General features: G+C 40.8%; 1 protein-coding gene across 1 annotated transcript; it reads right to left on the bottom strand.

Annotated features, from left to right (window-relative positions):
• Positions 1 to 3,874: 3,874 nt before the first annotated feature.
• On the bottom strand, positions 3,875 to 5,838 carry LOC109433328 (odorant receptor 83a). The gene is made up of 3 exons (XM_062857452.1): positions 4,349 to 5,838; positions 4,020 to 4,280; positions 3,875 to 3,946 (listed from the first exon to the last, which is right to left on the bottom strand). Exons 1-3 carry the CDS (start codon positions 5,381 to 5,383, stop codon positions 3,875 to 3,877), a joined length of 1,368 nt encoding a protein of 455 aa, XP_062713436.1. The 5' UTR covers positions 5,384 to 5,838.
• Positions 5,839 to 14,229: the final 8,391 nt, after the last annotated feature.

The following is a 14,229-nucleotide window of genomic DNA, read 5'->3' as shown; positions in this document are numbered from 1 at the left end:
TGTTTTGGGTAATTAATAAAATTAGCATGCTTTTAAAAATTTGCAACTACCACCACTGTGTGGCAGAAATTAATACCATACGGCTATTAAACTGAAAGTCCTTGATCTACCAAACAACTTTAATGAAGCAACCATCTTTCCAATTATTCACGATCCTGAGATAAGTAAAACTAAAAATGTGTATGCCCTCTAGCGCCTCCTAGTTGAAGGATTTGAAATCATACGGCCCATCAATTGAAAGTTCTTGACCAGCCAAACAATTTTGTCAAAGACACCAACTGTCTAAATAGTTAGGATCTTGAAATATATGGAATGGATACTATGTCAGTGTTACATCTATTTTTGATATAACAAGAATCACCGACAAACAGACGTAACACCAAGGAAATTGAAACCCATATATCTCAGGACTCTAATTACTTAGACTTTGGACTTTTAGAATGTTGATGTCTTTGGAAAAATTGTTGATCTTGTCAAGAATTTTCAGTTTAAAAGCCGTTTGGTTCAAGTTTCTAACTGTCTAACTGGGGTAGTCTAAATTTTGGAAAATCATGCACTTTATATTTATTCAAAATATATTCAACATGTTATAACTTTCTATACAGTGCCCAAAAAATTTGCCAAAAAATAGTTTCTCAATTAATCAAAATTTGTTGAAAACTTTTTGAGAAATTTAGAAATTTAATTAGCGTCACCCAGTGTGTCAGAATCCCACATCCAAACGTAAATCAGCTGTAAGTTTTTGACTTATCAAACAACTTTGCCAAAGACACTAACTCTCTAAGTAATTATGACTCTGACATATATAGGATGGTTTTTTTTTGTCAGAATTAGGTCTATTTGTTTCTGGAATCACAGAAATTGATACCCCTTAGTGGTATGCAGATCCTCAGGTATGGCTTTGGTTCGATAACTGCTCGCACATCTTAAAGCGTTTTTAATTGAATCAATGACATTGCATAAATTATTGAAAAAATGTTTAATTCGACGGCATGCTGCAAAATCTAAATATCTGGCGGTGCGAAGTAATGAATATCAACGGTTTAGTCTTTGGGACAAAATTAGTACCACCCATATTGTACTAGGCCAAAGATGGGTACCATTAACCTTCATGAAGGAGTTTTCATACTGCTGATAGCAATAACTTGGCGCTCCGAGCCATTTATCACAAAATGAATTTTCAATAGAAAAAGTTGCTCTTGGAGCAGTGAAAATAATGCAATAATATATTCACAAATTCGGGCAATTTTGGCTGATTATTCTGATTCTAAAATTATGCGCATTTTCTTGACGTTACAACGCGAGCAGAACCCTGTTTGAAACTGAGCGGACGTTGTAACGTCACGAAATGTAAAACTCCAAAAACGAATCCGAAATGTATATGTTTTATTTCACTGCATTGAAGAACAAACCAATAAACTTCAATGGTGGGAGAAATTTTCAGTTTAAAATAAAAATCCGAGCAAATTTTTCAAGATGTTGGTTGCGCGGTAGAGGGGGTCGAATTCTAGCGCGTTGTAACGTCACGTTACAAATACGCATTTTAAACAAGTTTTTCTAATGAAAACTTTATGTTAAACAGGTCAAACATATCGGAAATTTTACAAGGAATCTGAATATGACAAAATATGTTGAGGTTTACAGTCGTTTTTATGAATTATAGTGAAAAATCTAACTACGAATGCGTAGAAACGTTTTAACGTCACGGTAGAATGTTTCTTATCTCGACGGCATGATGAGTTATATGCTGAACATTTTAAATATCTGGCGGTGTAAAGTAATGGATCTCAGCACGCTAGTCTTTGGAACAAAACTAGAAGAATATGGGTGATACCAAAGTGAAGATGAGTGCCGGTGTCATTAACCTTTATGAAGGAGTATTCATACTACTGATAGCAATAATTTGGCCCTCCGAGCCATTTATCACAAAACGGATTTTCATTAGAATAAAGTCTCCCTTGAAGCAGTGAAGATAATGAAATGAAATATTCACAAATTCGGGTAAGTTTGGCTGATTATTCTGATTCTAACATGATGTGCATTTTCGTAACGTTACAACGCGAGCAGAACCCTGTTTGAAACTGAACGGGCGTTGTAACGTCACGAAATGTAAAAGTCAATTATCCAAAAACAAATCCGAAATTTAAATGTTTTATTCCATTGAATAGAAGAACAAACCAATAAATTTCAATGGTGGAAAAAAAATCAGAATATCATAAAAATCCGAGCAGATTTTTTAAGATGTTGGTAGCGCGTTAGAGAGGGTCGGATTCTAGCGCGTTGTAACGTCACGCTACAAATACGCATTTTGAACACGTTTTTCTAATGAAAACTAAATGTTCAATAGGTCAAATATATCAGAAATTTTACAAGGAATCCGAATATGAAAAAATATTTTAAGGTTTACGCTCGTTTTCATGAGTTATAGTGGAAAATCTGACTACGAATGCGTCAAAACGTTGTAACGTCACGGTAGAATGTGTCATAGCCATATTTTTGGAGGCGGCGAAATCAATGAGTCGTAGTCCGTTTTCGTTCGTCTGCTGGTGGGCGCTGAACATTCCAATCGTCAGTCTGAATTCCTCCTCCTGGCTTACCTGAACATTTAAATCTCCTACGTCCTACGATGATCTTGACGTCGTGGCTTGGGCAGCGATCGTACTCGCGTTCGAGCTGCGCGTAAAATGCGTCCTTGTCATCATCAGTGCTTCCGGAGTGTGGGCTGTGCACATTTATTATGCTGAAGTTGGAGAATCGGCCCTTGATCGTCAACCTGCACATTCTTTCGTCGATCGGCCACCAACCGATCACGCGCCTTTGCATATCACCCATCACGATGAAAGCTGTTCCCGGCTCGCGTGTGTTGCCGCAGCTCTGGTAGATGGTATGACTACCTCTAAACGTTCGCACCATGGATCCTGTTCAACACACCTCCTGCAGCGCTACGATGCCGAACCCGCGGACCTTCAGTAGATGGGCGAGTTTGTGGGTGCTCCCAATGAAGTTGAGAGATCGGCAGTTCCACGTACCGAGTTCCCATTCGCAAGTCCTTTTTGTTCGCTGGAGTCGTTGCCGTTGGTCTTGGTTCGTATTATTATGTTGCTGATTTTCCGTTACAATAGTTTTTTACAGCTGGCTCGTAGGGCCTGACACCAACCACCTACTTTCCGGAGGACCATAGTGACCATAGTCTTAGAGTCCTTACCTGGCACTCGGACGTTGATCAGCCGCCTCTAACATGGGGATCAGACGCTTTTGTGAGCCGCTCCTCCTGGAGAACAGACGCTCAGGTTTGCCGAATCAAATCCCCTCCTTCTCCGTCAGCCTACGACCAAAGTTCCCACCGGGGTTGGTTACCCGATCTTCCCTAAGGTTGCTCATAGTTTCCGGCCGGTACCGAGTGGAGGTAGGGGTAGGAGTTGCTGGGCAGAGGCTAGTGGATCACAATGAGATGTGAGTTGCGCAGCATACCCAGCCTTTACCGTGCCGGAATGGAACTCATGATTTTCAATTTGCTTGCCAGGCGCTGTCATCTTCCAAATTATATAGTCACTTCAAATTCTTTGTCGTCTGTGGCAGAACTGAATCAGGTTTTTATTAGGGTCTGGGACCATTTGGGCAGGCGGACTTATTTTGGGCACTTGCTGCTATAACTCAGACAATATTTAACCAATTGTCCTGATTTTTGGGACACGGTGAGATACGCACAGCATCTGGCCATGTACAAAAATTGAAGTCGATTGGTTAAAAATTGACTAAGTTATAGCATCAAGTGCCCAAAATAGGTCCTCCTGCCCAAATGGTCCCAGACCCTATATCAGTATCAGTAATCCAAAAGGTCGTAACTGTTTTTCGATGCAACACCTTTTATAAATCAATTCGCGTGTCGACTTCCACCTTGTAGTTTTTTGAGGATTGTGTAGTAGGAGAAGGCTGCTGTCAAAACCTGAAAGAGATACAAATCCGATTAATAAAATTCCAACAACCAACACTAAAAACTGCAATCAGAATATCCCTACCGATCGGTATGTTTCGAAATCCAAGTGGTACAGCTTGAGAGCAGATAGCTTCAGTGGCTTCTGTGACGCCTTCAGGATCAGCATAACCCGTTGACGAAACTGTGCTCCACATTTATACCAGGTGGACGACAGCAGTGCATTGCTTATTTTGACACTCTGGTTCCTCAAGGTTTCACCCAAATAGCAGAATGAGAACAGTTCTGCCATCGTGAGCACAAAGTATTCTCCAATATTCGTCAGCTTCATAACACTGAGACTATTCTGTAGGTGAAAGAAAAGAAAGAAACTAGGTAATGATTGCATTTGGTTTGATGAAGGATACATACAACTGTGGCCATGTAAGAGAGCAAGCAAAGTAAACTCAACATCTGTCCCAGCTTCAGCAGAATAAACGGATGAAAGCATTCTTCCAGCAGACGGCAAAAGTTTATCAACATGCAGTGATGATCAACACACTCATCAAGTGCCGTTGCCAATTCTTCCTGGAGGTAGTCCAAATATTGATGCTTTTCCGATACGGGAGCCAACTTCTTGGCAGTCGTTCTTGGTGCCTTGGATAGTTCTTCCATAAACACTTCCTTGACGAAATGTTCACTCGGATCTCGCAAAGTATTTTCTAGTAATGCCTGGATCGCACACAACTTGAATCGATTTCCTCCACTGTTGATCATGGCTGTGTAGTAAACGTTGCTCAAACTGCAACAAAGTATATCGAACTGTCCGCAAACGATAAAAATGTACATCATCAGCAGAGCTCCGGTCATCCCATAGACGAGCCCGACCTGCAGTTGACCCAGCACTTGTCCCAGGAATGCCAACTCGTACAGTGGAGATCGATGGACATCGATGGGATACCAACACTGCAGCGGAAGAACTTTTTCACGTTGAAGAATCGGGAAAATTGCCCAATGCAGTGTTCCGAGAACACACGTAGAGATCCAAATTTTGAACAATCGGCTGAAATAGCGCCTCGAAGATTCAAATTTCACGTACGTTAAACCGGCAGCTGACCGTTGTTTGAATTGATGCTTGAGGATCTCAATCAACACGAGATTTTTCCGATAGTAAAGTCGAAAGTTGGCATTTATCAGCAGCATCAAACAGTAGATAATAGTGCTAACCATCACCAGGAACAGGTCGTTGAAGTTATCCAAGCTGTTCAGCACAGTTATGATGTGGAATATGGCAATGTGTAAACAGATGAATTGCCAAAACAGATAGTAGAGCACATTTAACACCAGAGAAAGTCGGGCATGTTGAAGCCACACAGGAAGATGTCTATCGAAGTTGTACGGCCATAATGCGACGAATCGCATTAGAAAGAAAATAATCGACAAATCTTTTTTTAGGTTTGCTCTATCCATACTATGAACTTTTACAACTAGTTGATCGAACAGAAATGAGATCCTATACAGGTAAGTAAGCTTCCAAGAACGATCCAGAATTTAACTCCTGCTGTTTTAAGTAGTGCGTAATCAAAATTGAAGGAGAGTCATTTGATTCTGTTAGAAAAAAGATAATGGGGAATTAATTCGGAAATCTGTTTAAACGAATTAAATATTTAAGATCTGAATAAATCCTTTTCTGCCTCGGCTGGAAATCGTCAACCTACTTATCATTTATTAACAACCCCAGCTATAAAGCACTATAAGCTTTCCCCGCGAAAAGACACGCCAGCTTGGAACGACTTACATCTAAATCAATAATAATTAGGAATGATTACTGAAAATGCTTTTCTTCGCTTCATAATGTCAAAGGCTTATTATCTGACAAAAATTAGAGGTATCACTACAACAGCAAATTTTATTTAGATACCTCCTCTACGTCGTAAATTTTCATTTATCCTTAAAAGTATACATCCATTTTTATCATCATTAAACTTTGCTTTCTGCTACCAATCTGCGATATGCCATGGCAAAATTGAAATATTTCATCAAAAAATAATTAACTTTCATGATGCGATTAAGCTAGTACAACATGACAGCATACTAGCAGTAAAAAAAACTTCACCGTTGGAAACTCTACCCATGTTCTCGCGTAGCGCCACGATGCTGTCGGTGACGTCGATGATGCCGATAAAGCTTCACTCCTACCGTCAAATTAGTTACACGGTGTTGAAGTTAATCTGAACTGTTACCCCTTAATATTGTATGAACCCTTTCGGGTACAGCCGATTCAATTACGATGTACCACCATCATGCCAAAGCACTCGCTAGAGATTATCTTGTAATGCAATTTCGTCATCCGTTCCGGAACTATTTAATTATTCCGACTAAATTGAATCACACTATGAAATTGAAACGGCTGGTATGGATCTGTTCGCGAAATCCAATTGGTGTAAATTGGACGATTGGTACGGCCCTGTTCACTCGGGATTAGGTTTGCTAGGTATAAAACAAGAATCATGGCGTATTTCTTGTTGTTGCCAATTAATTTGAGTGAGGATGGTTAATTTGATTTGAGCTTTTATATGCCAAAAATAGTATGTAGGTATTAAAAATGAAGATAAGTTAAGAAACCGGTTCCTTGAAGCTGAAAGAGCATCTCGAAATTAATTACAATTTCAGTTACGCCTAAATGTATCTGTCTCACGATCATTTTCTTGCACTTTTCTTGCATGCAACATTCCATTCAAGAAACGATCGACTGTTCGTTTTTATTTTGCTATGAATATCTCACTCTCACCATGTCAGCATGGAAGGGTTAGGGTTGTATGCCCATAATGGACTTCTCTGTAACGATCAATGCGAAGATCGCATAATAATTATGATGATAATAATAATCATACATATAACTATTATAATAATTATAGTAATAATTACAGTAATAATCAAAAAATAATTCTCTTGAACCTTCTTCAACAATCGTTACAAAGGCCAAGTGAACCAGCTATCGCCATAGTGATTCCATATTTAGCCAACAGAAATATCGTAATAGTTCAAAGCTTAAAAACTCTCAAATTATCCAAAATGGCCAAACAGGGATTCACAATTGTCATAACTAGTATACTTTTCTTCTTCTTCTACTTTATGGCTCTACGTCCCCACTGGGACTTGGACTGCCTCGCTTCAACTTAATGTTCTTTAGAGAACTTCTACAGTTATTAATTGAAGGGCTTTCTTTGCCTGCCATTGCATGAATTTGTATATTGTGAGGCAAGTACAAAGATACACTATGCCCAGGGAATCGAGAAAATTTTCCCGACCGGAACGGGAATCGAACCCGCCGTCTCCGGATTGGCGATTTAAAGCCTTAACCACTGGAGACCCTGGGGGCTGCGAATTGAATCAAAACGCTTGTCCAGATATCTCCATTCACCGCTGTCAAAATATCTCCATCAAGCTGTCACAGCTCCAACAGCTACTGTTCTTATTCGATTCCACCTATCAGAAAAGTATTGCAACAATATTTTTTCTAAACAAGTCAAACAAGACATGACAAAGTGCTTTGGGTCACGTGGAAAGCAAAGCAAATTATAAATAATTGTTAGTTGATTTTGAAAGGACGACATTTGGACTTTTAACAACCGCTGCTGTAAATATAGTGCGCATTGTGGCGGGGGCATCAGGAACCTTATCGTACCGGAGCAGTTTGGATTCCGAAGGAGGCACTCCACCATCCACAAGCTATTGCGTGTGGAGACCATAATCCACCGGAACAGGGCCGTCTCTAAGAACACGGCCATGGTAGTGGCACGATGACCTCATCCACAAGCTGGCCCAGGTGGAGTCAACAACAACCTGACGAGGATAATAAGAGCATACCTAACGAACCGATCCTTCCAAGTATCCCTAGTAGGTACATCGTCCGGGGTCCAAACTGTTCCAGCAGGCGTTCCCCAAAACAGCCTCCTCGGTCCGATCCTGTACAATCTGTACACCTCGGACATCCCGCAGCTCCCGGGTGACTGCTTCCTTTTACTGTATGCGGACGACAGTGCAATAGTGGCCAATGGCCGCACCCCACAGACCTACCGCTCCCGGCTGCCACGGGGGGTCATCGCCTACGTAGACTACCTGTACAGCTGGAAGATCAAGGTGAACGAGGCCAAGACCCAAGCGATTGTGTTTTGGCATCGACCTTTCCCGAAGCTTCTTGCCCCGCCGAACTGCTTTATCCGCACCAACGGCCGGCAAATCGACTGGCTGGACGAGGTAGACTACTTGGGCGTTACGACTGTTTCTGATTGTAGATCCAATACTCAAGGTAGTTCTTAGAGATTCTTGAACAAACATTGAACTTACCACTTGTCAGCACAAAGTTGTGTGAGACTGTGTAAGCATAAGTTTTATTCAATCATTTAAGCAAACAAGTTATACATGTAGATTCGATGACTTATGCTCAAGAAAGGCCTTAGGAAACCTCAAACAGTCCCAAACCAACCCCATCCCTCCTGAAAGCGACCTTAACTTCACTTGATTGAAACTTAATTCCCTTAAACCAACCTTATCCCTAATCTAAAACACTCAAACTGCTCTGAACACAATCAGATTCCATTTAGGTAACGTAACCTAAATGGAGGGACCTAAATAGATTTCATCTAAATAGATTCCACCTAAATGGAGGTTGGAGTGTGACATAGATTTTCAAATTTAGGTAAGGTTAGGTTGAGTAGGTTAAACAATTTAAAGCAAAAACGATATTTCAAATATCAAAAATTTAACACCTCACAATGAAAACACACTAAACACATATTCATCACATAATCAAACCAAACTAAAAGAAAGAAAGATAAAATCTTTAGCACTTAAACATAAAAACAAAACAAAATCTGAATAAACATAAATTTAATGGTAAAAGGCGGTGGCATCAGTTTTACGCGAGCCGCCGAAGAGTGAACATCAAAGTTAAAGTTAAGTGATCGAAGAGCAAAATGGACAATGCAGTAGTGCAGTTAAGTCAAATTCTCCAGTGTTCGTTATCCCATCCGAAACATCCCCAATTCCACCCAGGGTTGTTCAGAATCAATTTTACCGAGAGCTATTTGGAGCAACAAGTTGTTCGGAAATTGTTTCCTCCACACCCAGCAGTTTTTTTCAGGCTCAAAGAGTTGACAGGTTGCTGCTAGAGTGCTATCATTCTAGTCCAGCTCAACCACCGAGGCGAAGCCAGGCCAACGTTCGGCCACCATCCTGAGAAGGAACGTGAGAATTCCTGCTGCCATCCGGCTCGGTTTCTGAGTGGAACGCGAGCAAACCAATGTAGCCAGTGCAGTACAGTCCACTGCCATTCCTTGTTACGCAAAATATTCTAAGCATAACATGTGAAAAGGGCCTAAGTGCTTTTTGTAAATAAACATGTTTCGGTCGGTGTAGGGCCCATCTCGATCCACGCACGCACACCAACACTCTTATCAGAAAGAGCGATCTACAGGCTATCTGTTAAAGTGTTGATTTTCGTTAGTGGATGCATTGGGGCCCTACATCGACCAAAACATGTTTGTTTATAAAAAGCACTTAGGCCCTTTTCATATGTTATACTTTAATTTTCTGATTAATATTCAATATTTCTTTCGAGACCATTAAAACATAAAAAATAAAATTTGCATACGTTTCCTCATTAACAAACCTGCGCTTTTTCTTTTCCGAAAACAACAAATCATTAGCTTCCAATCGATAGAAACGGTACCCCACAGATCCTTATTATAAAATAAAAATGTCCATCAATACTAAGTTCAGGGCTCGAATCCTGTGTCCAATCTGCACCTCTAAACATTTTTTTAAATTAATCCCTAGGAGGAATCTCGCGAAATCTTGATTAATGTTTTCACTTTGATGTTTCGAAGCCGTTTCATGGCATTTCAGGGTGTTCCAATGCGTTTAAGGCGGTTTCAGATGAATTCTAGGACGTTCTTCTCACCTTCATATGAGCTTCATTGGGGTGTTAGGGTGGGTTTTGCAGGCGTTTCAGTGAGTTTCATTAAGGTTTAGGAGAAGGTTTTGAAGCGTTTCAAGGTATTTTAAGACATTCCAGGGCGTTTCAGGACGTTTCAGATGTTCCAGAGTGGTTTATGGGGGGGGGGGGAGGTGTTCGAATAAGAGCTGCCGGGTGAGTTCCATGAGGGTTTTAGGGTGACTTTTGGATGAGTTTCAAGGCATTTCAATAAGTATCAAAAGGTTTCAGAAGGATTTTAGAGGGCTGCACAGGCTGTTGGGTCATTCCATGGTGAATTTCAAGGGACTTTAAAAGCATTTCAAGGCATTGAGAGGCGTTTTAAGCGTTTCAGAGAGTTTTTAAAAATGTCAGAAGGGTTTTAAATAGGGGGATACACGGGTTCTCAGATCAGTTCCATGGGGTTTTTCAAAAGTGTTTCAAGGCGTTTCCAAGAGCTGCAATGTGTTTCAGGTGGTCAAGGGCGTTTCAGAAGGTTTCAGAGGCATTTTATTATTTTCAGAAGCGCTTTGAGGCGTTTCAAAGCGTTTTAGGGTGTTTCATAAGGTTTTAGAGGAGTTATATAGGGCTGCATAGGCTCTGAGGTAAGTTTTATGGGGCTTTCAGGAGAATTTCAGAACCGTTTCAAGATCTTTCCAGACGTTTCAGGGAGTTTCAGAAGGTTTCAAAAGGATTTCAAAACGTTCCGGACTGATTACGATTGTAAATCAGATGGTCATTACTCAAGGGAGTGCTCGGAGATTCTCAAACAGACATTAAACTCATCTCTTGACAGCATATAATTGCATAAAGCTGTGCTAGTATGAGATTCATTCAGCAATTAAGTAGTGTACGAAGATCCAATGAGTTATGCTCGAACAAGTTGTTAAGAAACCTTATATAGTCCCAACCTTCTCTCATCTCTGATCCCCGAGCACACCCTAAACTCTCTTTAATTCCACTTGCTGCATGTTTCCTGTAAACCAACATTATCCCTAATCAATATTCAGTACTGTATCGAACACTATCAAAATTCCATTTAGGGAACGTTACCTTTAACCCTTCGGCGCGCGCGCTGTTGTAAAAAGTACAACACTACCAAAAAACCTCGCTTTTCGTATACAGCGCGAGCGCGGTGCAGTTTCGGTTGCTTGATGGCGCGCGTCCTGGAAGGTTAAGTAAATAATGGAAGTACATTAATATACTTTACCTTAAAGGATTCTATTTAAATAAAAGTTGCAGCATTCCAGAAAGCAGAGAAGTCGAAAAGTTCAACTGAAGTAGGTGAAAAAATCTCTTCAAGTTAGCATTAGTATTTGCATTAAGCGAGTCTCACAAATTCGTAGGTGGTACAGTCCTAGACCGCTGTTATGAGGGTTACCTCCTTCCCGTCCGAACCAATGCACAAAGATTTGGGACTAATCTCTGACTCTTAGACAAGACTGACGCAATCCTCCAATGGTCGAGCACTGTCCTGGCCACGTCCTTGCGACTGCTGAGGGATGGAAAACGAAAATTAGTTTTGGACACCTACATATGAAAAATGTAGACAGCTCTACGATTTATCAGGCCTAGGTGTCACGGAAATTTAAGTGTTGTTAGTGGAAGGGTAAACTACAAAGGATACGCTTGGTTAACGTTCAGGCACACCATTTTTGGACTTTTTCGAATCAGTTGTCTGTTGTTCATCCTGGTTTCCTCGTCATCTTGATGCCATTTGTTTGAATTATTAGATTCTTCGATTAATAATCTAAAATATAAAATAATATTAGCATCGTACGTCAAATAAACTACAGTGATACGATCGCCATAGTTACATTTGTTTAATGTTATTAATGACATACGATAAATTTACCTGAATCCTGCTGAAATAAAATGTTAATTAGCAGTACATTGAAACAAAACTAAGTACAAAACACAAAAAAGTACATCAAATATTGATCTTGGAATATTTATAAATACGGTAAATATAAAGATCAAAATTTGATTTGGTAGATCTTACACCGCAACGCACCATTCTAAGGTGATCTCCCAAGTAGCAAAATTAATTTTATAATGCTTTTGAAGAATTCTTCAACACCTGTTCCTTAAAAGCAAACTTCGGAATGTTGGCTTTGCAGTCTTTTGGGGAATCGAAAACACTAGTTTATGATTTTTCCCGACGTTTCGGTCCGTATGGGACCTTTTTCAAGGGTTCTAAAATATAATTATTAAACTATCATTACAAAATTTTAAAAATTTAATTAGTTTTACAATTTACCAGTCGGTCAAGGTTTCCTAGTCAAAATGGCTTTGCTAAACTCAAAAATGTCATGCGGAAGTTTTGGTCTAAATGGAAGATTCAAAGGTCAATTTTCATTTTATACATATTTGTTGTCCTGCACTGTACTCACATAGATTGAGTCCGTTCGGTTTTCAACCGTCGTGATGCGGTCAATCTCCTACCTATCGGGCGGTCTAGAATTCGGTCCCTGTTTTTGGAATTTTCCACCATTGCTTTTCGCGTGATATTCTTTTTGTTTGTGTGAGTCACTTTCTCTCTGGCGACGTTGCAAGTAACGAAGGTGGCGTGGTAACAGATCTTGGAGTATGTGCACAGGACGAAAGACTTCCGGCCCCTGACCTCAAAGAGATTGAGGAGGAGGTTGGCCGATTGAAAAACAACAAAGCCGCTGGAGCAGATCAACTACCAAGCGAGCTTCCAAAATACGGTGGAGAAACACTAGTGAAAGCACTACACTGGGTCATTACAAAGATTTGAGAGGAGGAAGTATTACCGGAGGAATGGATGGAATGTATCGTGTGTCCCATCTACAAAAAGGGCGACAAGTTGGATTGCGGGAACTACCGCGCGATCACACTACTGAGCGCTGCCCACTAGATACTCTTTCAAATTTTATGCCGCCGTCTATCACCGATTGCAAGAGAGTTCGTGGGGCAATATCAGGCTGGATTCATGGGTGAACGCGCTACAACGAACCAGATGTTCGCCATCCGCCAGGTGTTGCAGAAATGCCGCGAATACAACGTGCCCACACATCACTTGTTCATCGATTTCAAATCGGCGTATGATACAATCGATCGAGAACAGCTATGGCAGATTATGCACGAGAACGGATTCCCGAATAAACTGATACGATTGATCAAGGCGACGATGGATCGAGTGATGTGCGTAGTTTGGGTATCAGGGACACTCTCGAGTCCCTTCGAATCTCGCAGAGGGTTACGGCAAGGTGATGGTCTTTCGTGCTTGCTGTTCAACATTGCGTTAGAGGGTGTAATAAGGAGAGCGGGGATAAACACGAGTGGAACGATTTTCACGAAGTCCGTTCAGCTGCTTGGTTTCGCCGATGATATTGATATTATGCTCGTAAATTTGAGACGATGGCGGAAACGTACATCCGACTAAAGAGTGAAGCCAGGCAAATCGGATTAGTCATTAATGTGTCGAAGACAAAGTACATGATGGCAAAGGGCTCCAGGGAGGAATCACCGCGCCCGCCACCCCGTATTCATATCGACGGTGATGAAATCGAGGCGGTTGAAGAATTTGTGTACTTGTGCTCACTGGTGACCGCCAACAACGACACCAGCAGAGAAATTCAGAGGCGCATTATGGCAGGATATCGTTCTTACTTTGGACTCCGCAGAACTCTACGATCGAATAAAGTTCGCCGTAACACGAAGTTAACCATCTTCAAAACGCTGATTAGACCGGTCGTCCTCTATGGGCACGAAACATGGACACTACGTGCAGAGGACCAACGTGCCCTTGGAGTTTTCGAACGGAAGGTGTTGCGTACCATCTACGGCGGAGTGCAGATGGAAGACGGGACTTGGAGAAGGCGAATGAACCACGATCTGCATCAGCTGCTGAGAGAACCAATCATCGTCCATACCGCAAAATCAAAAAAGCTGTAAAAAGCAGTTGAAAGGTAATAGAAAATGGGTTATATTACCGCTCTCATCTTTAAATTTGGTCGACTCAATTTCCAGCAACACTGCCGTAAGTTTTTATTCAATTTTTAGAAAATTCGGCAAGTTTGGGTTAAGTTTACATACAATTTTTTTTTTTTGAAAAAGTTACTTTTTAATCATGTTCAAAGTTTCTTTGACTTATTATCTTTTGAATAAGATCTAGGGTTTTGAAATCGGACGCAAATCGGCGAAGATATGGGCCTAAAAAATGAAATGTTTTTGAGGGGGTGACCCCAAACTTTTGATCGGGAGTGTACTTTACCTTAAAAGATTGTACTTAAATAAAAGTGGCAGTGTACCAGAAAGCAGAGAAAGTAGCCAAGTTCAACTGCATTTCGTTAGAAGCAGGTGATTAAAGCAT

The sequence above is a fragment of the Aedes albopictus genome, chromosome 3, assembly GCF_035046485.1.
Source record: "Aedes albopictus strain Foshan chromosome 3, AalbF5, whole genome shotgun sequence".
Classification (NCBI taxonomy): domain Eukaryota; kingdom Metazoa; phylum Arthropoda; class Insecta; order Diptera; family Culicidae; genus Aedes; species Aedes albopictus.
The sequence above is the reverse complement of the archived record's forward strand: the minus strand, read 5'-3'. Positions and strand labels throughout refer to the sequence as shown.